The 27,720-nt window shown below is 45.3% G+C and overlaps 1 protein-coding gene across 3 annotated transcripts in view; it reads right to left on the reverse strand.

Moving 5' to 3' along the window:
- LOC137439202 (coiled-coil and C2 domain-containing protein 1A) overlaps nucleotides 1-27,720 on the reverse strand; it is a 145,124-nt gene that overhangs the window by 75,177 nt on the left and 42,227 nt on the right. For all 3 annotated transcript variants that reach the window (XM_068134937.2, XM_068134943.2, XM_068134955.2), the window contains 3 exons: nucleotides 26,098-26,360; nucleotides 25,058-25,130; nucleotides 24,785-24,900 (listed from right to left, as the gene is read on the reverse strand). In XM_068134937.2, the coding sequence (XP_067991038.2) occupies nucleotides 24,785-24,900; nucleotides 25,058-25,130; nucleotides 26,098-26,360 (452 nt within the window). The remainder of the gene's footprint in view (nucleotides 1-24,784; nucleotides 24,901-25,057; nucleotides 25,131-26,097; nucleotides 26,361-27,720) is intronic.

The following is a 27,720-nucleotide window of genomic DNA, read 5'->3' on the forward strand; positions in this document are numbered from 1 at the left end:
AAACTAAGTCAGTATAAGCTAGTAATTTGCACTGTGTTACCTGCTTTTTCATGTCCGCTGTAAATACCCATGACTGCTCTTTTTGCTTATGTGTGTAAATAATAATAAACCCCGTTACTCTTCTGTATGTCTTCTTCTTCCTCTTTGCATTCGTCATCTTAGTCTTTTCCCGATTGAATAGCGGTGGCGCGATACGGCCAACGTTTGGGTGAATCGGGTTTAGTCGGGGAACAACTGTTCGGTCGCGGAGCCTCCGCTCGGCAAACATACCATCCTTAACCGCGTACCGTAACAATTGGTGTCGGGGAGTGAGATACGAGGCCCGAACCAAATTTTTAAAACAGCTAGAAAAAAAAAAAATTGGTCAAAATTTGGAGTAGCCAAAATTTGCTTTTGTTTTACAAAAACCAGAATTTTGAAATCGCGCCATGGCTGGTCAAGGCGACGGGATGCCGGTGGGAGAGATAAAGATAGACGGGGTAGAATCGACCCAGGACCTCGGGGAAATGTATATGGAGGATGTGGTTGAGGGGGTATCAGGCACACAAAATGGCGCTCTCGCGCACGTGGTTGAGGGGGCCACGGCCGCGGAACCAATGAGCGCGGCCCAAATGCAAGCCTTCATGGCCCAATTCATGGTGGAAATGCAGAAAGAAAACGACAGTATGGAACGAATGGAAAACAGAATGAGGGCTGATAGTGAGCGAATGAGGGATGAATTGGGGGGCAAAATGGGAGAAATGGGGAACCGGATGGAGGCTCCGAATGAGCAATTGGGGGTAATGAGGGACGAAGCGAGGGCTCGGAGTGAGCAATTGGGGGTAATGAGGGACGAAGCGAGGGCTCGGAGTGAGCAATTGGGGGTAATGAGGGACGAAGCGAGGGGTACCGGTGAGGGATTAGACAATAATTTTAAGGGATTAGACAAGAAATTTGGGAAGTTAGACGACAAATTTGAGGGGTTAGACAACGGGATAAAAGAGGTAAAGAATGGGTTAACGGGGGTGGAAAATAGAATGGCTGCCCAGGAGAATCAGATAGAGGGGGTGAAAAATGGGTTGAGGGGGTTAGAAGATAGGATGGAAGGCAAATTGCGGGAAATAGGGGAGCAATCCGCCCGAGAAATTAAACAAATGGGAGAGCAGATAGAGGAGGTGAAAATCGGGGTAGAAACCAAACTGGATGCTCAGAGGGATGAATTGGGACAGATGAGGGCAGCATCTACAAAAGAGAGGGAGGAGATGAAGGAGGAGATACGACAAGATGAGAGAGGAGATCTCGGGGGTACGCGAGGAGGTAAAGCGAGGTGAAAAGCGTATAGAGAAAGAGGTGAGAAATGGAACGGCTAGGTTACAGGGGGGAATAGAAGATCTGACGGAGGAGGTGGAACAGCTGACGGAGGGACAAAAAGAACTAACGGAGCAGGTTCAAAGGAACACTGCAGTACTAGGAGGGTTAAAAGCGACACAAAACGACATTAAAAATGACTTGATAGCGACACAGAGGCAATGTCAGATGGTACGTGAGGGACTGACAACGAGGTTGGAAGAGGGGACAGAAGTAATGGAGACGAAGGACCGAGAGGTGAGGACGCACATAGAGACGGTCAAAATAGCCTTAGAGGACGAACTTGAGGAGACGCACCGGGAAATAAAAGAGGTGAAGCAAAAATTAGAGGAAGTGGAAGAAGAGGTGAGTGAAATTAAGAAGAGACGGACAGAAACTAAGAGAGAAATACAGGAGGAGGTGATGGAATATGTACAAGGTCGGTGCTCAACTCATAATGATGTGCTCGCTAACCAAATAAAGAGTTTGCAGGTGGCGAAGGAGGTGCGGAGACGAGGTGCCAAGGTGAGTGACGATATACGTGGAAATGTACATGATGTGAGGAAAGCTTCAGTCGGCTTGGGGGTTGATTTGGATCCGGGTGTTCGTGAGAGGCCGTTGGTGAAGTGTGCGACAGGTACGGTGTGCGAAGGAGGAGGTGTGCGAGAATGTCCGACTCTGGGGTGTGTGAGGAAAAAGTGCGCGCCGAGGAGTGAGGGTGCTGTCGAGAGTAAATCGGTCGTAGCGCGTGTCCGAGGGAGCACATGGAAGCGCGTAGTGAGGAGTGTTACAGAGGATGTAACGGAAGCATGCACGCCTGTGGTGAGTGTTACGGAGGGTGTAAAGGGAGAGTGTGTGCGAGAAAGGGGTGTAACGGACGGGTGCATGGGGAAAGAGTGCGCTGTCAAAAGTAAGGGACAATGCACGCCTGTGGTGAGTGTTACAGAGGGTGTAACGGGAGAGTGTGCGCAAGAGAGTGCGCGAGAAAGGTGTGTAACGGACGGGTGCATGAGGAAAGAGTGCGCTGTCAAAAGGAAGGAAGAATGCACACCTGTGGTGAGTGTTACAGAGGATGTAACGGGAGAGTGTGCGCAAGAGTGTGCGCGAGAAAGGTGTGTAACGGAAGGGTGCATGAGGAAAGAGTGCGCTGTCAAAAGTAAGGAAGAATGCACACCTGTGGTGAGTGTTACAGAGGATGTAACGGGAGAGTGTGCGCAAGAGTGTGCGCGAGAAAGGTGTGTAACGGACGGGTGCATGAGGAAAGAGTGCGCTGTCGAGAGTAAGGGTGAGTGCGCTGTAAAGAGTGGTGGTGAAAGTAGTGAGAGTGACACGGAGCATGAGTTGGTTGTGACAGGTGAGAGAGGATGTACACCTGGAATGGAAGGAAGCACACCTGGAATGGTAGAGCGTGTGTGGGAATGCACACTGGAATTGGTCGTGAGACACGTGGTTGGGTGTGCGAGTGAGAGCACACCAATGGTTGTCACAGAGGAGGTGACCGAGGAGGGGGCGCGAAGAGGTGTGTTGGTGAGGTGTGCGAACGACGAATGTGTGCCAAGGTGTTCGGTGGTCAGGTGTGTGACCAAGTATGTGAGCGGAATGAGTGTACCTGGGTGTGTAAGAGAAGGTGCAATGTCAAGGAGCATGGGCACAGCTGGATGTATGAGCAAGGAACGAGCTGCGGGGTGTAAGCATGCAGGTGAGGCATCGACGGTAACCGGGTTAGCGGTTAGAGTGACTTATAGCCAAATCGGGCCCTCGGTGCGTGCCGGGTTTCACGTGCCGCGAGGACCAGCGGGGATCCGAACCACGGCGGGTTCGAAAGGACCGCCGTACGTGATCCACGCTGGGCCACGCTTGGAACGGCCGCGTCCGTGCTCCGCTAGGCGGAACGGGCAGCCCAATAGGAAGGGTCGTCATGGCGACCCCCTTTTGTTGAGGCGTTCCGGCAGGTCGAGATCGGGCCATGGGATGGCTCCGTGCCGAGGTGGTGCGTGGGATCTCGGCCCGGGTAAGCGTCCTTCCCTGCACCGAGTGCCGGACGCATCCAGCCGCCGGCACCAAACAACCCGCATTCATTGCTCGGCTTTACGAAGCCGAGCTTTAGAAGTGAATTGGCGCACCGAGAGGCATTAGTAAGTAGACTGTAATGATGAGGATAGTGGTCTGGACCCGAAATTAGAAAAACAAAATTTGATGATTGGCAAAGGATTGGTAGAGTGATGATTGGTAATGGTACAGTGATTGGCAGATGATTGGCAAATTTTTGATTTGTTGGATTTGGACGAGCAAAATTTATAGTGGGAAATGCCCCGATGTGGTGGGATGGCAACCTTGCCATCTCTCACAATCAGGGGGGGCAAAGGAGCACTACTTTATGGGGTTTATGGCAGTGAAAACTAGCCCGGGTGGGTTAGGATATATCGTGTGTAGGGATCTAGAGAGATGACCTTAGGTGACGTTAAGGTTAGGTAGTGACAATGACACCTGTAGTGGGGACGCAGGTAGATTAGTGTGGATGATAATGACGTGGGAGCGCAATAGTTTAAAGGGGCGACTGGGAAGCGCACGTTTCAGAGGGGAGTAGTTAGATGAGATGATGCCGTGTGTTTGAGGATTGGAAGTGTATGGTGAACAGGTGTGATTGAACAGGTGTGATTGCACAGGTGTGCAACTGAACAGGTCAATGGAGCAGTGTTTGAGTGATGGTGATGGTGAGGTGTGTTGTGTTGACCAACTGGTCCAGGAAGAGGAGGAGGGTGCAGGTGGCACCAGGTGTGAGTGCACAGGTGTGCAACAACAGGTATGAAGAACAGGTGTATGGAGAATGGTTGTGTGGAATACATGGAGTGTGGAATATATGGATTATGGAAGCAATGGAGTGTGGGATATATGGCGGATTGGAATGGATGGTCGTGGAGTGAGTATGGTGGAAACTACGGAGTGGAGTGGATGGTGCGAAGGTGTGAATGGGGGAAGAGTGGACCCCCATCACGAATACCCGGGGCGGGTAGTGTAAGTGTTAGGTAGAGGGTATAGGTAAATTGTGGTTGGATATTGGCATCTGTGGTGCGTGGTGGAAGAATGGTATTTGGATGGGTGCATTAGTGTTGTGGAAATGGCTGGGCGTGTAGCCTGTTAGTGTGTGTAGTTGGTTTGGGCACTCCACCACTGTGAGGATGTCGGCCAGGTGAGGCCGCAGGTGGGCTCTGGGAGCCGGTAGTTGTTGTGGATGGGGCCCGAGGATCCGGAGGACGGACCCGGGTAGCCCAGTGCCAGAGGGCACCAAGGAGTGACAGAGCCAGGAGGGGCCTTTCCCAGTTAGTTAGGTTAGGGTGAGGAGCTAGGTAAGCTCGGGTGGCAACTACAGTGGTGGAGGTGTGCAGGTGGGTAGACCTGCTGGGAGAGCTACACGACCCAGCCCAGAAATTGTGCAAGGGCACCGGGAGATGAATCGGGGGAGTGAGACCCCAAATTGAGAAGCACCACAGTTTGGTCAATGGGAATTGGTTTTTAGAACCCATAGTGTAAGTTGGCCAATGGATTGGCAGGGAAAGACCCCGGGTAGTGTAAAGTGTGTTAAAGTCATTTAGAGGCTAGGTAGGATGAAGAATCTCCTCGCACCATCTACATCCACTCACCTGAGGTGACAGGTACTCCGCACCATGCCATGTTTAATTATTTTTATGTGCAAATGTTTTGGATTGTGAGACGCATCATGACGTGGGTGTGACATTGTGCTTTGTTGTTCCATCTCTTCCTCCTTATGAGGATGGATAATGAATTGGGTGATGGAAAATTTTGGCTAGAGGGATTGTGGTGACGAATTTGGTATAAGGGAAATATGGGGAAGACGTGACAGTAGCGACGAATTTGTAATGTGTAGATTTTGTACATATGGGGTAAGGGCAAGGGTAGTGTAGGTGACAGGGGGGGGGTGACGTACGGTAGAGACGAGCTTTCTCACTTCGCTCTCCGTACGCATTTCGCCCTGCATTGCCTTGTTTGATGTGTACCCTTGTGACCTTACCCCTCGCTCATCTGTCTTCCCCCTTTTGTCTCCCACATGACCTGTGCGCCACTGGGCGCCGAGGGGAGCGTGCGTGAGTCCGCCATTGTGCGCCCGGAACTCCCAGAACCAGCTGTCTGCATCGATGCACCACATTATGGACCACATGTCTGTGGCCGAGCACCACTTATGGACCCCATGGGTTGGGGCGTGGCCCCTCTGCTGGAACCGGCCATGAAGGCCTGAAATCTTGCTGGCGGACCTTGGCCACAGGGCACCGATGCCCCACAGGTGAACCACACTAGTCGGCCCTGTGGGCCATAAATAAAATAAATAAACATGGACACGTTGGGCACGCTTTATTGCAAATAGGCCGCCAGTAAGAAAATGAGAGAAAATGAGAACAACTGGAAGAAATAATAATAACCAGCAGAGGGAGCCGAAGAGCAAGAGACCACCTGCAGGGTTAGGGGTTGTTGTTTTTATTTTCATGAACTGTGGTGACTGCACCGATTGGTGCTTGAGGGTGTGTTGGTGCGTTTTTGGGTGCTTTCATGGTGCATTGATGCAGAGCAGACTGTCTCCCCCCCAGAAAGAACAATCACAGGTCCTGGGTTGCGTTTTGTAAATAAAGTAGCGTCAATTGTAAATAATGCTCCCCACCGTCAGTGTGTAGTTTGAAGACCATTCCGCAATTCGGTTAACTGTGGGCGTGTCTGTTAGGCAGGGTGCAATGGAGCAGCGGGACATATTTATCTATGTTTTAAAACTGTCGCACTCAGGGTCAGGTTAAAAGTAGCGGGAACCACACCTACGTGTCACACTAAATTAAAGTTATAGGCCCGGGACGTGCCTAAGAGGAGGAGGGTGCAGTGTTGCGGATATGAGGATTGTATTGTTTTGATTGTGTGTATTGTAGTGGTAAATTGTTGTGTAACATTGGTTGGATATGGCCCCTCCTGCCTCCAGAGTTGTGTAAAGGTAAAAAGGGCGTCTCGGTAGTTATTCCATGAAACACCACATTGAAGGACACGATAAAACCCTTGTTCAGTAGCTTATATCTTATTATGTGTTTTTGAGTAAGGCCTTGTCTTCCATTAGAATGACACTCCATTGCACCGAATCAATTAAGAATCGCTCCCCTTCAATCATTCCATTTCCCAGCCAAACTCTCTATCTGTGGGTAAAGCAGTTCACAAGCGTGGGGTGCACGCCCTCTCATTTCGCTGCTATAGTGAATATGTGCTCCGTGCTCTGTTTGAACAGGAGGGGCGGAGTCGCCAGGGAGAGGCAAGCCCAGGGCGCGCCACGAAGGGCGGGGCTGTTCAGCCCCATGCCCAAATAAGGAAACAAGCCCGTGGCTCGCCACGAGGGGCATGCCGTCGGCGCCATGCCCAAATAAGGAGACAAGCCCGTGGGATTACCATACAAGGTCACGAAACAGAGCACGGGCGGGAGGGCGGTACCGAAACCGAAGAGGGCGTGTCAGACCCGCGCTGAAGGTTTGGAGGGAAGGGTGCGATGATCGCTGGGACAAGCTACACGAGGGATACGGCAGATGAGTCCAGGTGCGTAAGAGGGTTGGCAGTCCACCGGGAGAGAGTTCAGAGTTGCACCGGAGTTGCGTGAGAGATACGAAAAGCCTTTGACAAAGAGCCGCTTCAAACAGCCCCATTTCAACCCGCCGAGTGACCCTGCCGGCGTGTGCTGTAAAGCCGAATACAAGGAGCTGCCGGCCGGCTCCTCGCTTCCCGCCCAGAGTGGACCTGCTCGCTGTGCCCTGTGATCCCACCTGCTCATCCCTCCAAATGATTCCTACCCTTCCATCCATTTGCGTACGTGAGTTTGTTCTGTTCGTGCTGTCCTGGGTAGTAAACTAAGTCAGTAGAAGCAAGTAATTTGCACTGTGTTACCTGCTTTTTCATGTCCGCTGTAAATACCCGTGACTGCTCTTTTTGCTTATGTGTGTAAATAATAATAAACCCCGTTACTCTTCTGTACGTCTTCTTCTTCCTCTTTGCATTCGTCGTCTAAGTCTTTTCCCGATTGAATAGCAGTGGCGCGATACGGCCAACGTTTGGGTGAATCGGGTTTAGTCGGGGAACAACTGTTCGGTCGCGGAGCCTCCGCTCGGCAAACATACCATCCTTAACCGCGTACCGTAACAATATACATACATACATACATACATACATACATACATACATATATATATATATATATATATATATATATATATATATATATATACATATATTTATATACTACCGGTCAAAAGTTTTAGAACACCTCAATTTTTCCAGTTTTTATTGAAATTTATGCAGTTAAATGTCTCAATGTACTCTGAAATTAAGCATAGAACACATAAACAATTGGAGATAAAAAAAGAAATCATAGAATCATTGCAAAGAAGTTGCAAAGAAAGCCAAGGTGTCAGTGAATACAGTTTCCTACACCATCAAAAGGCACTTGGAAACTGGAGGAAACTCTGACAGGAAGAGGTCTGGCAGACCCAAAGCCACAACAGAATCAGAAGACAAGTTTCTGAGAGTCAACAGCTTGCAGGATAGGCGGCTTACAGGAGAACAGCTTCGAGCACAGCTTAACACTGGTTGAAGTGAGCAAGTCTCAGTTTCAACTGTGAAGAGAAGATTTCGAGCTGCAGGTTTGACAGGTCGAGTAGCAGTAAGAAAGCCATTGCTAAGATGGCAAAAAAAGAAAAAGAGGCTTGCTTGGGCCATGAAGCACAGCCAGTGAACCACTGAAGACTGGAAGGTCTTATGGACCGATGAATAAAAATTTGAAATCTTTGGTTCATCACGCAGGGTTTTTGTACGCCGTCGAGTAGTAGTCCGGCAGCTAAGCTAAATATAGCATAACAATTGTGCATTTTGTGAGGAAAGCACCAAATTTGGCACACTAGTAGACTATCATATTATGAAAAGATCTGGATATTGGGCCATCTCAGATTCAGAGATTTGATTTTTGCAAGATTTGCAGATTTTGCAGATTTGCAAGCTGAGATTGCAATGCCAGGGACGGCCGACTCCTTCCTGCGAGCTGCCCACGTCACCCGCACAAGAAGAGCTCATCAAATCACTGCAGCGGCACTGCACATCCTGCAACACCGTGCGTATGAACGCCACTGTATTACATATGCTGATGATGCAGAAGACCTGCCTGAGTTCGAAGACTGGTGTCACCAGAGAGAAGACATTCCCAACTTTCAGTACTGGGCAACTGTGCTGGAACTAGAGATTTTGGTATTGGTCTACGTGCGTTCTCTGCGGCAGGCTTCATTCACGATGTACCTTGATGCCCTGACGGAACTGGTCCCATGGTTCCATGCCTTAGACCACACACACTATGCCAGGTGGATCCCTGTTCACCTGAGGGACAAGGATGCACTCCCAATGAAGCACCCAGATGTAGCCAGAGAATTCAGGGCTGGCAACTTCACTGTACAGAAGATGAAGAAGGTGTTCTCTTCGATCCCAATCGAATCGAAATCTTGCAAAAATCAAATCTCTGAATCTGAGATGGCCCAATATCCAGATCTTTTCATAATATGATAGTCTACTAGTGTGCCAAATTTGGTGCTTTCCTCACAAAATGCACAATTGTTATGCTTAGTTGCCCCACTATAGGCGTAAGGATGGTTCCTCAGTGTGTGACATCAACTGTCAAACATGGAGGAGGAAGAGTGATGGTCTGGGGTTCTTTTGCTGGATCCAGAGTCGGCGACTTGCACAGAGTGACTGGCACCCTGAACCAAAAGGGCTACCACAGTATTTTGCAGCGTCATGCAATACCCTCTGGTATACGCCTAGTCGGTCAGGGGTTCATCCTACAGCAAGTTAATGACCCTAAACACACCTCCAGGCTATGTCAAAACTACCTTCGAGGAAAAGAACAAGACGGTAGGCTTCAAATCATGGAATGGTCAGCACAGTCTTCAGTCTTAAACCCCATCGAGCTGGTTTGGGATGAACTGGACAGAAGGGCGAAAGCAAAGCAACCTGCAAGTACAACACATTTGTGGGAACTTCTGCAACAGTGTTGGGAAGAACTTCCCGAACAATATTTGATTTCCATTGTAGAAAGAAGGCCACGGGTGTGCTCTGCGGTTATATCTGCAAAAGGTGGCTACTTTGCCGAGTCAAAAATTTAAATTAAATTTTGTTAAACAAAATGATTCTATGATTTATTTTTATCTCCAATTGTTTATTTGTTCTATGCTTAATCTCAAAGTACATTGAGACATTAAACTGCGTAACAACTAACAACTCCAGAGAGGCAGGAGTAAAGAGGAATGAAAGACTGAAGGTGAGCAGAGAGTCACCAGAAGAGGGTTGCTGGCAGATCTTGTATGACCTGCAGGAATATTTAGGGGACAGAGCACAGATAGCTCTGCATTAGTTTGAACTAATGCAGAGTTCACAGACTGCTGCCTTACAAACATGATGTGCCCAGGGTTTCTGGACAACTCTGTATGTGTATATATTGTCGCGCGGACCCTCCGGTTAACACCAGGGACCGCGGATGGACCAAAACGGACTTACTTGAGGCGACGACCAAACACAGATTGTGCTATCAAACACGGGAAGAGAAGAAGGGAAGAGGAAGAAGCGGGAGCGTGTAACTGTGGAAGGGGAACAAACTCAAACGAGCACAAGATTTGCAGGGAATGGAAAAATAATACAAGGGTTTATTTGCAAAGGTCGGGACAGGTAAACGCAATACTAATTCTAATTCTAAATTGGGATCCCACACACCAGACTGCAGATACGAGACGAGGGAAAGAGTTACCAAAGAAACACGTTCGTCGTGTATTTGTGAAATGGTGCGTCCTTATCTGTCTTGTCGTCTTGTGTCCGTCGACCAACGTGGCTGGTGTCCGGCCCCCGCTCGTGCGCCACCAGGTTTCGAGTGATCTGCTCGCCCACGCCTCGTCTGTTCAGCAGCACACCACGAGGTCCCACGCTCCAAGCTCCAAAGCACCGCTACAAGCACTATGCGTCCAACGCCCTAAAAGCACCACGCGGCCCAAAGCACTGCCAGAGATCTCCACACGAGGTCCACCACGAGGAGAGACAGGAGAGAGAACAGCGTCTTGACGAGGAAAGCCACCGGGAGGAATGCAACTGCACCGCTAAGAAAACCCAAGAGAGCTGCTGCTCCGAGCCAAGCGCGCGAATGTCGTGCAGCGCCCCCTTTTATGGCCTGGCCTGTGACGTCGGTCTCGGCGCGCCCTCTGATTGGTCGAGTGCTTCCCGCACCGGTACTGCTCTACCCCCTCCCTGCCCAGCCAACCGTCCTCCCGCGCGTGGCCCCCAGCCTCGTGCCACGAGGCCGTTTCAAGCAAACTGGAGGTGGAGCCGGCTGGCCCTCTGCCCGTTTTCTTCCAAAGTCATTGTCAGGGAAGGGAATTTAATTACTGTGTGCACTCCAGGGCCTATCTCAGTGTTTATATGGGTATGCATTGCCATAAGGGACAAAGGTTTGATTACCAGGTGTGACACACAAGGGCTGTCATCTTTAATCCCTACAACTAACTAGCACACGAACATCCTGGTATGTTCACAGGTATACTCCTTAACCGACAAACCGGACTAAACACACAGAACTTATTGCAGGGCAGATTCCTTATCGAGACAGACGAAGCATGTTACCTATTCAGATCTACCTGACTATAGATATTGCTCTACCCCACCGACATAACAATATATATATACAGTGCATTCAGAAAGTATTCAGACCCCTTCAATTTTTGTACACTGCACCTTTCCTATGCCATCTCCAGGCGCTGCATAACGTCATTGCCGGGCACCGAAGGGGGCTCGGCAATGACGCATGCTGAAAGGGAGTACTCAGTTTTCACTCTGGTTGTTGTACACCTCCTCCTTTTTTTAAATTAATGCCATATATAATTAAATCTCTAAAAGATACATCTTCGGATGAAGCACTAGTGGTTTAGTTATGCTATCAGCCAATTGATTAAGAAAATATTTTGTGATAATCTTTTCTTGCTTTTAATTATACAATTAATCAATCAATTAGTGTACACCTCTCCCTCCCAATGCAGCCTCAATGAGCCGAACTGCTGTATTGCCGGGAGTCGGAGGCCCCGGCAATGCCGCGCTGGAGGATATTTAATTATTTGGCATGGGGGCAGTGTACTTTGAATGTATCTGTACTTGTTTGTTTGTTTGTTTGTTTGTCCGGGCGATATCTCAGCCATCTTTGAGCTAGGAAGCTGAAATTTCGGCACAATCGTGAGCAAGTCCTTTGTCAAAAACGGTATTTTTTTTTTTTGATTAATCAATTAATTGACGAGTTATTTACTTATTAGCGATTAATTTAGTACTTATTTAATTAACCAAATTTCCTTTCTCTTCTGACCATTAACTCAGGCACCTTTTGAGTTAGGAAGCTGATATTTGGACATGCCAATGACCAGGTGATTTGGCTGCAAAAGCTATTTTTGATTTATTAATTAATCAATTAATCAATTAATCGATTAATTATTTAATTATTTGATTAATGACAAAAAAATTTTTTTTTAAGTTACAAGTTCTGATGAAATGAGGGTGGTTTATGTGTTCTATGACCGAATTGATTAATAATTTAATTTTTTAATGATTATTATTTATTTATTTTCATTATTAATCATTTATTTCTTTTCTTTCTCATTTGGCCAATATCTCAGGCACCTTTTGAGCTCGGAAGCTAATATTTGGACATGAGTGACCAAGTGATGTGGTTATCAAGGATATTTTTGATTTACTGATTAATCAATTTATCAATTAATCGATTAATTATTTAATTATTCAATGAATTACTTTAAAAAAAAAAAATTCAGTTAGATTCTGATGAAATGGTGGTGGTTTATGTGTTCTGTGACCGAATTGATTAATAATTTAATTTTTTAATGATTATTATTTATTTATTTTCATTATTAATCATTTATTTATTTTCTTTCTCATTTGGCCAATATCTCAGGCACCTTTTGAGCTGGGAAGCTAATATTTGGACATGACAGTGACCAAGTGATGTGGCTATCAAGGATATTTTTGATTAATCATTTACTCGATTAATTATTTATTGATTAATCGATTAATTATTTATTGATTAATCAATTAATTATTTATTAATGACTCATTTAATTAAATTTCTAAAAGATACATCTTTGGATGAAGCACTAGTGGTTTCGTTATGCTATTAGCCAATTGATTAAGAAAATATTTTGTGATAATCTTTTATTGATTTTAATTATACGATTAATCAATCAATTAGTGTGCACTTCTCCCTCCAAATGCAGCCTCAATCAGCCGCGCTGTAGGATATTTAATTATTTGGCATGGGGGCGGTGTACTTTGAATGTATCTGTACTTGTTTATTTATTGATTAATCAATTAATCGATTAATTGAAGACCATAGAATTATAACCAGGCTAAGTCACATTTTATTTTTTTTCGCCGTTTTTCACGTTTTTCAAAATATTTTTCACGTTTTTCTCGAAATGACTAAAATGTGACAGCCTGGTTATAATTCTATGGTCTTCAATTATTAGATTCTGATGAAATGGTGGTGGTTTATGTATTATATGAGCCAATTGATTAACTATTTCATTTTTTATGATTACTATTTATTTATTTTCATTATTAATCATTTATTTATTTTCTTTCTCATCTGGGCAATATCTCAGGCACCTTTTGAGCGAGGAAGCTAATATTTGGACATGACAGTGACCAAGTGATGTGGCTATGAAGGATATTTTTGATTTATTAATTAATCATTTAATCGATTAATTATTTATTGATTCTTCAATTATTTATATATTTATTTATTAATGACTTATTTAATTAAATTTCTAAAAGAAACATCTTCAGATGAAGCACTAGTGGTTTAGCTATGCTATTAGCCAATTGATTAAGAAAATATTTTATGATAATCTTTTAATGATTTTAATTATGCAATTAATCAATTATTGTACACTTCTCCGTCCCAATGCACTCTCTATGAGCTGCACTGCAGTATTGCTGGGCGCCAGAGGCGCCCTGGCAATGCCGCGCTGTGGGATATTTAATTATTTGTCATGGGGGTGGTGCACTTTGAATGTACCTTTACTTGTTTCACATTTTGTTATGTTGCAGCCTTATGCTGAAATCGTTTAAATTCATTTTTTCCCTCATCAATCTACACTCAATACCCCATAATGACAGAGAGAAAACAGGATTTTAGAAAGTTTTGCAAATTTATTAAAAAGAAAAAAACTGAAAAATCACATTGACATAAGTATTCAGACCCTTTGCTATGACACCTCAAATTTAGCTCAGGTGCCTCCCATTTCTCTTTATCATCTTTGAGATGTTTCTACACCTTGATTGGAGTCCACCTGTGGTAAATTCGATTGATTGGACATGATTTGGAAAGGCACACACCTGTCTATATAAGGTCTCACAGCTGACAATGCATATCAGAGCAAAAACCAAGCCATGAGGTTGAAGGAACTGCCTGCAGAGCTCAGAGACAGAAGTGTCGAGGCACAGATCTAGGGAAGCCTACAAAAAATTTCTGCTGCATTGAAGGTTCCCAAGAGCACAGTGGCCTCCATAATTCTTAAATGGAAGAAGTTTGGAACAACCAGGACTCTTCCCAGAGCTGGCCGCCCGGCCAAACTGAGCAATCGGGGGAGAAGGGCCTTGGTAAGAGAGGTGACCAAGAACCCGATGGTCACTCTGGCTGAGCTCCAGAGATTCTGTGTGGAGATGGGAGAAACTTCCAGAAGGACAACCATCACTGCAACACTCCACCGATCTGGGCTTTATGGCAGAGTGAGTGGCCAGACGGAAGCCTCTGCTCAGTGAAAGACACATGAAAGCCCGTTTGGAGCTTGCAAAAAAGCACCTAAAGTACTCAGACTGTGAGAAACAAGATTCTGTGGTCTGATGAAACCAAGATTGAACTATTTGGCCTCAATTCCAAGCGTCATGTCTGGAGGAAACCAGGCACCGCTCATCACCTGCCCAATACCATCCTGACGGTGAAGCATGGTGGTGGCAGCATCATGTTGTGGGGGTGTTTTTCAGCAGCAGGAGCTGGGGGACTGGTCAGGGTTGAGGGAACAATGAACAGAGCAAAGTACAGAGATATCCTTAATGAAAGCCTGAAAAAGAGCGCCCAGGACCTTCGACTGGGCCAAAGGTTCACCTTCCAACAGGACAATGACCCTAAGCACACAGCCAAGAAAACGCATGAGTGGCTGAGGGACAACTCTGTGAAGGTCCTTGAGTGGCCCAGCCAGAGCCCTGACTTGAACCCAATCGAACATCTCTGGAGAGACCTGAAAATGGCTGTCCACCAACAGTCCCCATCCAACCTGACAGAGCTTGAGAGGATCTGCCGAGAAGAATGGCAGAAAATCCCCAAATCCAGGTGTGCAAAGCTTGTCGCGTCATACCCAAGAAGAGTCGAGGCTGTAATCGCTGCCAAAGGTGCTTCAACTAAGTACTGAGTTAAGGATCTGAATACTTATGTCAATGTGATATTTCAGTTTTTTTTCTTTTTAATAAATTTGCAAAACTTTCTAACATCCTGTTTTCTCTTTGTCATTGTGGGGTGTTGAGTGTAGATTGATGAGAGAAAAAATGAATTTAAACGATTTCAGCATAAGGCTGCAACATAACAAAATGTGAAAAAAGTGAAGGGGTCTGAATGGTTTCTGAATGCTATATATATATATATATATATATATATATATATATATATATACACACACACAGACTTGGCGTTTAATATGGAATATTTTTTTTTGTGGGGGTGAACTTACTTTTCAAGACGACGTAGAACCAAAAGTTCATTGGAATTATGTTGAAATTATTCTAGATTTTGTTAATGTGACCTTTAAAAGAAAGAAAAACCACATTTGACATTTTGAAGCAAATAAATTGATCCTTGGAAGTGATGTAAACTGATATCGAACTCAATTCACAGACAACAACAACAACAACATGCATTTTAAAGGCCATTTTCCCTGCTAGAGCGGGGGTTAGCCTTGCGGTCCCCATGACAATCTTCTCCATTTTGCCCTATTTTCTGCATCTCTCCTTGTTAACCCCCTTGCCCGCATTTCTTCTTCCACCATCTTTAGCCAAGTCTTTCTCTGTCTTCCCCGTCCTCTGCTTCCTTCTACATTCATTTCCATCACTCTTCTCAACCAGTCACTTTCATCCTTCCTCAACACATGAACAAACCATCTCAACCTGTTCCTCTTCACAGCACCAATTACAGGCTCGATTCCCATCATCTTTCGCAATTCATCATTTGTCTTCCTCTCTCTCAACGATACTCCCCACATCCGTCGAACCATTCGCATTTCCACCCTTTCCAACCTTCGTTGCTGCTCTACGTTCATTACCCATGTCTCGCTCCCATAAATCATAACACTTCTCACACATGCAGCATACACCTTTCCCTTCAGCTTCAACGACACTCCCCTCATCATCAGCACGCTACTCAGTTCCCGAAACTTCTTCCATGCACATCTCACTCGAGCAACCGTTGCCGAGTCTGATCCACCTTCTCCATTCAGCATGTCTCCGAGGTAGCAAAATGTTTTCACACCTTCCAGCTTCACGCCGTCTCCAAGATCCAACTCAACATCTCCTCCATCTGCAGCTCCCTCTGTGCACACCTTACACTTGAATGTAGCTGCCACACTGGTTAATGACCCTCTCAGGCCACTACATTTTTGATGAACCCACTCAGCGCACTTGTACATTGAATGGAGTTCACTCTGACACCCTTCCTACACACAGCACAGGGCCACTTCCAAGTTCTTTCCACCTCACCACATGCTTTACCACTTGCCATCACCTTCGTCTTTCCGATATTCACCTTCAGACCTTTTGTCTCCATACATTCCTTCCACGTGTTCATCTTTTCCTTCAGTCCATCCATACTTTCCGCAATCAACACCAGATCATCTGCATACAACAACTCCCACGGTAAACCCTTCTTTACGTTCTGAGCCAGCACCTCCATCACAGCTACAAATAGTAGTGGACTTAGTACCGACCCCTGATGCACTCCCACCTTCACCTCAAACTCACCACTGTTCCGTTCCCATCCTTCGTCCTTACAGCTGTGCACGCTCTTTTGTACATTGCCATCACTACTCTGATCAACCATTCCCCACTCCTAACTTCCTCAATGCCCATGTCAATACTTTGCGTGGTACCCTATCGAATGCTTTCTCCAGATCAACAAACCCAAGAAACAACTTCTTCCTCTTCTCCATGTACTTCTCTTGCAACTGTCTCACAATGAAAAGCGCGTCTGTCGTTCCTCTTCCTGGCATGAATCCAAACTGCATTTCGTCGATCTTCATTTTCTTCCTTATCCTCCTCTCCAACACCCTTTCCAAGACCTTCATTCCATGCTCCAATTACATTATCGCTCGGTACGAGCCACACTCCAGAGGGTCACCTTTCCCCTTGTATAGAGGGACGAGGGAACTCAGTTCCCAATCCACTGGAATGCGGCCTTCTTTCACCAACAGATTACAGATCTCTGTCATTCTCTTCACACCCCAACTTCCTGCTGCCTTCAACATATCTCCCACAACTCCCGTTGGCCCTCCCGCTTTTCTACCCTTCATTGCTTTTATCGCTTCCTCAACTTCCTTCTCAGTTATCTTCTCTGCCAGTCCTAAAACTGGGTTACTCTCTATGTTGCCATCCCATTCATTATCTGTATTCAACAGCATTTCCATATATCTTTTCCATCTTCCCTTAATTCCATCTGGGTCGACAATGACAATTCACAGACAGTACTGTGTTAAACTTCTGTACGTTTTCCAGAAGTATCTCTTTATTTTGCACATTATCCCAAAAAAATTTCAACAAAAACAAAAGCTAAATTATGACTGGGATTACGGACAATAAAATTACAGTTCAGGACTTCGTGTAACCCCCACGACCATTCAGGAGAGCACGTACACGTCGAGGCATGCTGTTCACGAGATTTGCCAAGGTTTGGACAGGAATCGCTTGCCATGCAGTGACAATAGTCTGCTGCAATTGACGCACAGAGGTAGGCTGCTGGTCCAAGTTGTCGATTTGACGCGTTAATTCTGCCCACAAGTTCTCGATCGGATTCATATCCAGGGACATGCAGGCCACTCCATATGCTCTACACCATGGTCAGCAAGAAAGTGTTGGATCATGCGAGCACGATGAGGCCGTGCATTGTCATCTTGGAAGACAAAGTTTCCTCGAAAGGCTGCACAAGCAAATGGAAGCAATGTTTCTTCCAGAATGACCCTGTACTTGAACTGCTTCAGGTTTTCATTCAGAACAACCAGGTCAGTTTTGCCCCATGCATGAAAAGCAGCCCAAACGGTCACCCCACCACCTCCAGCTTGGACTCTTGGCACTATACAATCTTCGTTGTGGGCTTCATGCAGTTGTCTGCACACTCGGATGCGGCCATCTTGATGATAGACCAGAAATCTAGACTCGTCACTGAAGGTCACATGATTCCAGTGTCCTGGCTGCCATTGACGGTGCTCTCTGGCCCACTGCAATCGGCGCTGGCTGTATTGTCTGGTCAGGCGTGGCTTTCACAGGGGACGCCTGGCACGAGAGCCTGCTTGAACCAGTCGTTGGTTGACTAGCCTTCTGGATACAGGCACATTTGTCAGTTGCTGCCACTCAGCCCTAAGCCGATTAGCTGACTTGGTACGGCCATTGCAGACTAACCGGTGAAGCTGGCGATCATCTCTCCTTGTGGTTCTGCGTGGACGACCTGCCCTCGGTATTGGAGTAGGGACACCCCTCTGAGCATTTCGTTTCAGGATCTTTGACACCTGACCTTGAGTGATGCCATACTACCGAGCAATAGCATGCTGTTTCATGCCAGAATTTTGTAAAGCCACCACTCCATGACAAACAGCATTGTCAAGTTGACGGACCATCTCCACAGGAAGCGGCAATAACTTTTGTAGACTTGCAGCAGTTGTTTTCCACTACAACAGAATGCAACAACCCTTATATACCCGATTGTGAAGCCAATCGTCAAATGTACCTGTCCTTACATTTTGTCACGCCACCTGTGATATAATCCTGTTATTGACTTCTTGCTGCGAAAGACAATCAGTGACATGGTTCTTTCAACAAAGACATCACCGAAGGGTAAAATAAACTCACCAGATTGATATACTGTGTTCAGAAAGTAAACCCAAGTCAAGAAAAAATATATATTCCATATTAAATGCCAAGTCTGTGTGTGTATGTATGTGTATATATATATATATATATATATATACATGTATGTATATATATATATATATATATATATATATATATATATACATATATATATATATATATATATATATATATATATATATATATACAGTATATATATATATACACTCAACCCTCGGCTATCGCGCCTAATTGGTGCCGCCATCGGTGCGCGTTAGCCGAAATCGCGATAGCCGAACTGAAGAACGTATGGTAAAAATTCTAATTGGTGCCAGGACCCCCAAGTTGACCACATATTTAACCTATTTTTGCCACTTTTTTTACCAAGTGTTTCTACCATATAAAGAAACATTTACATATAAAGAAACATTAAAACAGGAATCACAATATGTAAATAGAAATAAAATGATAAAAAAGTACTTTCTTTAACCATTTTATTTACTTTTTGGGGACGATGAGGGGCTTAGATGGTTGGGTAGGTTCCCAGGCTTGGGTGGAGTCTTATTGACCACCCCTATGTGCCTTTAACTCATCCAGGATTGCGTCAGCTGTAGCACCAGAGAAGCCCTCAACGTCAGAGGGCTCGTCAAAGACAGAGGGCTGTGCCTCGTTGCGACGCCTTAAGAATTCGGTGATCTGGCATTGGCGGAGGGAGTTGATGTGGGCGTGATACTGCTCCTCGTAACCTGCCTCGTAACCTCGTAACGGAGTAATTGTTCTGTCTTGAGGAGCAATTGATTACGGCTTCGCATAGCTTGGGCACCTGCATCTGATGAGGCAAGATTCATATGGGCCTTGATATGGTCACGGTTTTGGTAAATACCTCGCACTATTGACTCATTTATCCCAAATTTCTTTCCAACACTTCGCTTTGTTTCACCATTGTCGATCAACTGCACAATTTCGCATTTCTGAGCGTAAGTTAAGTTCTTCCTCTTCTTGATTTCCCTTGCAGGTGCCGCTGCATTACGCTGGGCAATGGTGGGGGGTCGGGGTCGGGGTATATCGGCCATTGTTATATCACAAAAAAAAGGTTTAGACACTGCTATTACAGTACATACAGTATTCACTCTGAGGCGACGCGCACTTGAATGGCGCCGGGCGGACAATCACAGTGCTCCTGACGTCCTGACGTCACAACCAATCAGCACGTGAATCACCCAACGCTCGGTGATGACGTAGCACCCGGACTGTTTGATTTTTTTTTTTTTCCCCACCATTTCCGGTGCGCTATAGCGCGTATTTGGGGCGCGATAGTCGTGTTTGTGCAGTTTTTTAGGTAGCCGCGATAGCAGATAAACGCGATAGCTGAGTTCGCGATAGCCGAGGGTTGAGTGTGTATATATATATATATATATATATATATATATATATATATATATATATATATATATATATATATACATATATATATACACATATATATACATACATACATACATACATACATACATATATATATATATATATATATACACACCCAAACAGAGTGTACACATACAAAGTGTATGCAGAGTGTAATTGAAGCGGAGGACATCTTGAAGTCCATTCGAAGTGGGGAGAAACATGTTCCATTGACCGGAGTCGAGATTTGACAGAATAGGTCCAGGGGGAGCGAGGCCGGAAAGGAGTCAGGAGAAGACAGAAAGACGACCTACCTGCCTGCGGTGAGTGAGTGAAAGGCCCTTACAATCAGCTTCATTGCGGGAGATTACAATGATTCTGAAAGCTTTGGTTTCAACAGCATGAACCCAAGCTTGGTGTGAGGCAGGAGCACCGGCCCAGAGGGGGGAACAGTATTCCATTGAGCTGCGGCTGAAAGCCTTGTATGTGGTGAGGAGTTCAGGTGTGCCAAGGAAGGACTTCGCACGACGAAAGATGCCCAGTCGGCGACTGGCTTTGGAGGCCAGCTTGGAAATGTGGTTTTCCCAGGAAAGATCATGGCAGATAGTGAGACCCAAGAGCTTGAGTGACAGAACTTATTGGAGAGGATTGTTGAGAAAGTAGATGGGAGGGTTATTCAGATGGTCTTTTCGGAGAGACACAGTAAGAGTGTGAGATTTGTCAGGATTGAAAGACATGTTCCACTTGTTTGACCAGTCTGATTTTGTCCAGGTGTGCAGAGAGTGAGGAGGCTGCAGACTGCCGATCTAAGGGATGAGGAATGGAGCGGCAGAGAGTGGAGTCATCAGCAAAGAGATGGAGGATATTCCAGAGAGTTGGAGAGATCATTGATGAAGACCAGAAAAAGCACAGGGCCCAGAACACTGCCTTGGGGAACTCCAGCCTAAACAGGAAGGGGACACAAGAGAAATCCATTCAGGGCCACACGTTGACTACGACCAGAGAAGAATCTCCCCGCAGGCCATGCGTGGACATTTCCATGGATACCATAGGAGGACAGTTTGGTGAGCAGAGCGAGGTGCCAGACCGTATCGAAGGTGCGTGATATGTCAAGGGAGACAGCTCTGATTTCCTGTTTGGCATTGAGGACCTCCATCCATTGTTGAGACAGCAGAAGCAGCATGTCCAGAGTAGAGTGACCTGGTATGAAACCAAATTGATGATCAGCGATCAAGCCATTGGAGAAGAGGAAGGATTTGATATCCAAAGCAATGATGGATTCCATGACATTGCTGATAATTGGGAGCAGGCTGATTGGTTTGTAGTTGCAAGGACTGTTTTTGCACCTTTTTGTGTAAAGCGGCAATGTTGGCTGATTTCCAAACTGATGGCAGATGACCTTGAGCAAAAGAGAGGGTGAAGAGAATAGAGAGAGGGTGTGAAAGAGCGGCAGAGCAGGATTTTAGGACCCGTGGGCTGATGCCGTCTGGTCCAGTTGCAGAATCAGAGCCGAGGTTTGACAGAAACTTCTCCACCTTGTCAGGAGAGAAGGACACAGAGTCCAAGAGCAGCTGAGTTCGACTGGGAAAGGTGGATACAGAGAGAGATGGGGTTCGGGACACAATATTTTGAGGCAAACACAGAGTTGAGGCATTTGGCTTTGTCACTTGCGGTGTCAACTGTGTAGCCATTTGAGGTAAGGGAAGGGATGGAGGGGGAACAAACACAAAAGCCAGATTTGAGCAGACACCACCAGGATTTGGAGGAAGGAGACAGGTTTGAGAGTTCAGTCTTGAGAGTAGAGAGATAGTGCTTCCTGGCTCTCCTGAGGGTAGACACACACTTGTTCTGAGCTTGGTGGAAGAAACTGAGATTGCCTTCAGTTGGATTAGCCTTCCAAGAGGCAAAGGCAAGTTGTTTCAGGGCAACTGCCTCACCACAAGATTCAGTGTACCATGGACGGGAGGAAAGGTATGACAACTGAAGACGAGATGGGATAAATCTGTGCATGAGAGAGAGCAGTTTACTTTGGAAGAATTCCCAGGAAGAGTTGATGTCAGAGGCAGTAGAGATGGGAGACCAGTCCAGATGATTGATGGCTGCTTGAAGACCATGCCAGTCGGCATGAGTGAAATGCCAAATTCGTCGATGCTGAGGGGGCTCTCTGAGAATGGCCAGAGATATATCCACCTCAACAAGCACATGAAAAGAAGAACCGATTGGAGCAGAAGAAGAGCAGCAGACATTTGCAGGGAAGTTTGTCATAATCAAGTCTCGAAGAGAAGATGCTCAGTTGACTGAGATCCGGGTCGGGAAATTGACAGATTGTGTCAGTCCCAATGAGTTGCAGAAGTCCTTTGCTGAGATGCCATGGCTGGTGAGAGAGGAACCCACACCCAGCCAGCTGGCATGATGACAGATGAACTCGCCAAATATGAGGAAGAGAGAGTTGGGATGAGTGGAGAGAAGTTGGTCCATGTTGTCAGACAGCGAAATGTAAATGGAGTCATCACTGTTTGGAGGACGGTACAAAACACATATGAACAAAAGGTGGGAGCGGAGAGGAAGCCATAGCCAGAGGTACTCCTGAAGGGTGGGGTTGAGAGAAGGCAGTGCAATGAGAGCGAGGAAGAGAGTTTTTGATAAAAATAGCAACACCACCACCAGGACAAGGCTCAGGTCTATCATATCGGAGGAGGGAGTAACCAGGAAGATATATTAAGTTTCGCTGTATTTGCTTGTTTAGACATATTAAGTAATCAGAGACATCTTGAAGGAGGTAAGTTTGTGTTAAGCAGATCGATTACGTCTGGTTTGTCAGAAGCAACCTGTATGGAGAGATCAATCAGGTTTGAGTGAAGGTCCCGGATATTTGAGGTCCATACCGTGATGGAAGAGGGAGGGGGAGCATCGGGTGTAGGACAGGAGAGGGGAGGGGTAAGGTAAGATGAAGGGGGGAGGTAGGGAGAGCTGTTGATAGTGTGTCAAAGATTGCAGAAGAGTTAGGAGAAAGGGAAGGATACAACAACAACAACAACAGCAAGCATTTTAAGGCCATTTTCCCTGCAAGAGCGGGGGTTAGCCTTGCGGTCCCCATGACAATCCTCTCCATTTTGCCCTATTTTCTGCATCTCCCCTTGTTAACCCCCTTGCCCGCATTTCTTCTTCGACCATCTTTAGCCAAGTTCTTTAGCCAAGAGAAAGGGAAGGATGAGGAGGACAAAAGGTTTGATGGTGATGGGATGAGGCACAGTGAGGGGTTGTTTGAGGGGGGGGGGGCAGAGCAAAGTATAAGGTTGGAGGAGGTTGAGGTATGAGAGAGAAGGGAGACAAATTGGGGAGGCAGCTTTGAGGAGGAGGGGGGAGGGGGGAGAATTGGAGAAATATGGCGGGGGGGGGGGGGATATTTGAAGGGGAGGGGTAGGGCTGGAGATTTTAAGGGGAGGGGTTGGGGGGGGAGTTTTGAAGGGGAGGGGTGAGGGGGGAGTTTCGAAAGTGGATGATAATGAAAAACAAGCATTTTTTACAAACTGGGTTTATTGTGATTTTCAAGTCAGAGATCCATTTAAAAACGATATAGGAGGGGTGGAATGAAGGTGAGTTTGGAGAATGTAGAAAGGAAGGATTGTAAGAGATTGAATATTTTTTTTTGAAGTGGAATGAATTGAAGAGGAAATCGAAAAAAGCCTTTTAAATAGGAAGAAAAACAGCGTGTTGTAATAAATCACTGAATAAAAACACTGCAGGGGAAAGTTTAAACATATTTAAATAATATTTAAACAAAACCATGAAAAACACCTGGGAAGAGTCCCTAAGTGAGGACGTGGATTTGAGAAAGAAGGAGAAAGGGTTGAATGAGTATGGAGGAAACTAGAGTTGGAAAGGTTGGAGAGGTGGAAGAAAAAGGTGATAAATGGGGCGGGGCACAAGGCGAGACAAGGGGGCGAGAGAACAAGCACGTGTCCGCAAGGATAGAAAGAATTAAGAAAGTCTTTAAAAAAAAAAATTTTGGTGTTTAAAACGTTAGACGTGGTAAGATGTTCGTGGGAGGTAGGGAGAGAAAAGAAAATCAAAGAAACAAGCAAATACAGCAAAGGAAAGAACTAATATTCACAAAACACCGACGAGGGGGGAGGGAGCCTGGAGAGACCAGGCCACGCATGAGGTGCGAACAAAAAACGACTAATTACACACAAGTTTGCAATAATTACAAAACCAAAATTAACTAGAAACATACAATAACACATACGCAATAAAATAACCAGTGGAAATTTGACAAAGACACGAATGGGAAAATACTCAAACTTCGATGCCATGAGAGATCGAAGCAAGCCTCCTCGCTCGAGGGACTGGAAGCGGAGAGATGTCAGCTTCAATCAGCTGGTTTACACTTGGCGAGTATGAAGTGTTTGCCAAACATCCATCAACCTGAGCTGGAGGAGGACTTCATCCTGTGCTGGACTTCAATCAGCTGGTTTACAATTTTTCTCGATATACTTGCTTTTGGTGAAGGATGACCAACTCCTTCACTGCATTATTACTTGTATAATTATGTTATGCTCAGGGACATATTCAACAGAATTCATGGAATATTCATCTTAAGTAATTATGTGCAAGAGCAGTATACACTATGCCGGCCTTTTTCGTAAAAATTATGGTTAGTTTTGTACATGCGCTTACACATCAATGAGCATGTAGTTGTAGCCCTTACGTTCTTACACAAGTACGAAATGTATGCGCATGTTATAAAGCGTTGAAGAAGTCAAATTGTAAATTTTGGAATGATTGTCCGTCTTTCACTCAATCAATATTATGTCAACACCTCCTCATTCACCTCTTGTTCTTCCTCTTCTGGCTGTGCCTCTTCCTTGACGAGCTGCGACGCTGCAGCCAGGCACTCTTCAAAGCCACTCTGGCCACTCTGAGTCACTCCTGGAATCGGAGGAAATGCTACACACCAAAGATTTAAGAAAACATTAAAACAGCGATGAGTTGGTAAGAGTTTGTAGGTACAGGAAGTAAAGTGTATGATCAGGTACAACATTAAGTGAAAGAAAAACTGAAGAGGTAACGTTGCGTGGACATCATTGAATGGGTGGCACCTTACATGGCAGGGAAGGAAGAGCCAAGAAATCCACAGGTCGTCCAGCTTTGGTCATTTTGATTGCATCCTTATATTGCTGATGAACAAACCACGCAAATAATTTGGTCATATTCCACTGCAACTTTGCTGGCTATGCATGGTAACATGATGAAAACGTTTTTTCAGTGTACTATGCACCTTTTTGTTTTTAAACAACCAACCTTCCATTGCTTTCTCCCTTTACTCCTATGTACGCTCCCAACCATCTGTGTTTTTTTATTTTCTCCTGTTCCTCCTCCCCATTCACTCACACTGTCATATATAACCACCAGGATATCATTACTATACCCCGTGCATGTACTCTGTCAATTTGATCACGCTGTCTGTCAGTCTATAAATCAAGGAGCTACTTAATTTCAATTGAATGTTATATTTCAAACACCAAGAACATAAAACAACACAAACCTGCAGTTTAGCAGTATTTTGCCTCTGAATTTGACAAATTGTACGTTATCTCATCCCGAGCATGCATGTGCACACAGGAGTAAGGTAATGTTTTTAAATCTGTCTGCCTGTCTGGTGGTCAAACAAAATTGAAAATCATTCCCAATAGGAAACTTATTGTTTTTAGGGATGACATAAGACACACAAAAAACGAGCACAACTAACTAATTTAACATGATGAATAAGGTAGTGCAAAAGAGAGTGCTCAATGGCGCTAAACTTCTGATTCAATGTTTTTATTTTCTTTCACAGCTTTTAAAACTTTTATTTTATTTGAATTGAATCATATAATTGAAAATTGCAGAACAAAAATAAAATCGCCTTGTTTGGATTTACAAAACCCTCAGTTTCGCCGGACTTGGGCAACATTTTACGCCATCTCGACCAATCAAGTTTGCTGCGTGCTCTGAGGACGGAGGAACAGAGACATTTAGACAAAAGGGAAGCATCTAGCGTTGCCGAAAGAGCTAACCTCGTCCAAATAAAGGAGTTGGTAACCCTTCCTTGTCCTTTTTCTCAAGACTGCACAGGGTAGGTTGTTCTATGAATTCTCTACTCACCTTGGTGATTCTATCATGCCTCCGTGCCTTGGAATTGTTGTCCTCTTGCCGGGCACGTTCTGCAATGGCAGTATACACAGCCAAGCGCTGCTCCATCGCCTCGAGAGCTGTGGTCGGAGCAGGTGGTGAAGCTGATGGAGGTGTCACTTGCGGGGATTGGACTGGAAGTTGAGCCTTGCCTGGGGTTGGAGTGGAGGTTGAAGCATGGAGCGGAGCTGGCACCAGAAGTCGGTCCCTGGACAAGGACGGAGCTTGAGATGAGGCTGGAATGGTGACAAATGGAGTGATGTTGATTTAATCTGCAACGTGGCTCAGACTTATTCAGTATGATCAGTATGGATTCCAGAAAGGATGCTGTTAGGTGGTGAGATTACATTCATATTACGACAGTCAATGAAAAACAAAGGGAATTATTAGCGCATAGAAGAGATAGATAACAGAAGCTTTTAAAAAATCCACACTAACAGTTTACTAAGCAAATAAAAAAAGGTTTACAAATGACAGATAAACAGGCAAATAAGAGAAAGGATAGAAAAGTAGTCTTGCACACAAAGATTAGTGTTGTTTTTGCATCGGTGGATATCTATAACAATGTATTGAGCCAACGGAACATTGATGAAGTATGGTAACCGGTGTGGGAAGCAAGGAGAAGCTGATTTTTTCGAGTGTTAATTCTTTGTCACAGCAAAGGAGCTGTTTGCTCCGACGAAGTGTTAACGCCTGAAATGTGAAATGGCAGCTCTCCTGGCTTCCCATGGCAGTACAATCACCATTCTATCGATTCCATCGAAAGTAAACATGGACTGCAGGCCAAAAAATATATACAACTATCAATGAATCTTGAGACACAGGTAAGACAATGTAGCAGAAGACAGGTTGATGAGGAAAAAACAGTAATGACAAATAACAAACTGGGGCATTGTCAATAGAGAAAGCTATACGTATACGGGGACAAAATTGAAAGGTCACTGGGAATAGAAAAGGTGAAGAAAAGAAATACAAATGTTAATTCATATGAGGTCATATATAAACGGGATACAAATACAGTGGGAAATAAATAAATAAAATAAAATCAGGAAAATAAACTAAAACAAACTAGAGCGAAGTTGATGGCACGCCATTGCAAATCCCCACGCTTCCTACCAAAAGCAAAGTTGAACTAGAATGGCACTTGGCAGAGTTGTCCTCTTGTTGTCCTCTCTTGGAGTTGGCTCCGCAAAGCTGAACAGTTTACCTTTTCTATATCACAAAGTCCCGACCCCCTGGGGCATGGATCAGTGATCAAATCCAAAAAATCATTACACATTTCATATGTCCTCCAATGTTGATTGCATGTACGAAGTTTCATGAAAAAATGTTTTCAAATGTGCCTGTAATTGCATTGTTTGCTATTTGACCTTTGATTCCAACTCAGGGTCCCAGAGGGTAAGGCCAAAAATGATACTGCTCTTGCATCATCGTGCCGACATAACTACAAGGCCTGGTGAATTTCGGCCCAACCGTTTAGGAAGGAATAGCATGACGGACGGACAAAGGGACAGATGGAGTCGATTACAATATTCCCGTTATTACTTGCGAGAATCGAAGATTTTTCAAGTACACTCAACCCTCGGCTATCGCGCC

Source organism: Myxine glutinosa, chromosome 1 (assembly GCF_964187855.1).
Source record: "Myxine glutinosa chromosome 1, kmMyxGlut1.1, whole genome shotgun sequence".
In the NCBI taxonomy this organism is placed as follows: Eukaryota; Metazoa; Chordata; class Myxini; order Myxiniformes; family Myxinidae; genus Myxine; species Myxine glutinosa.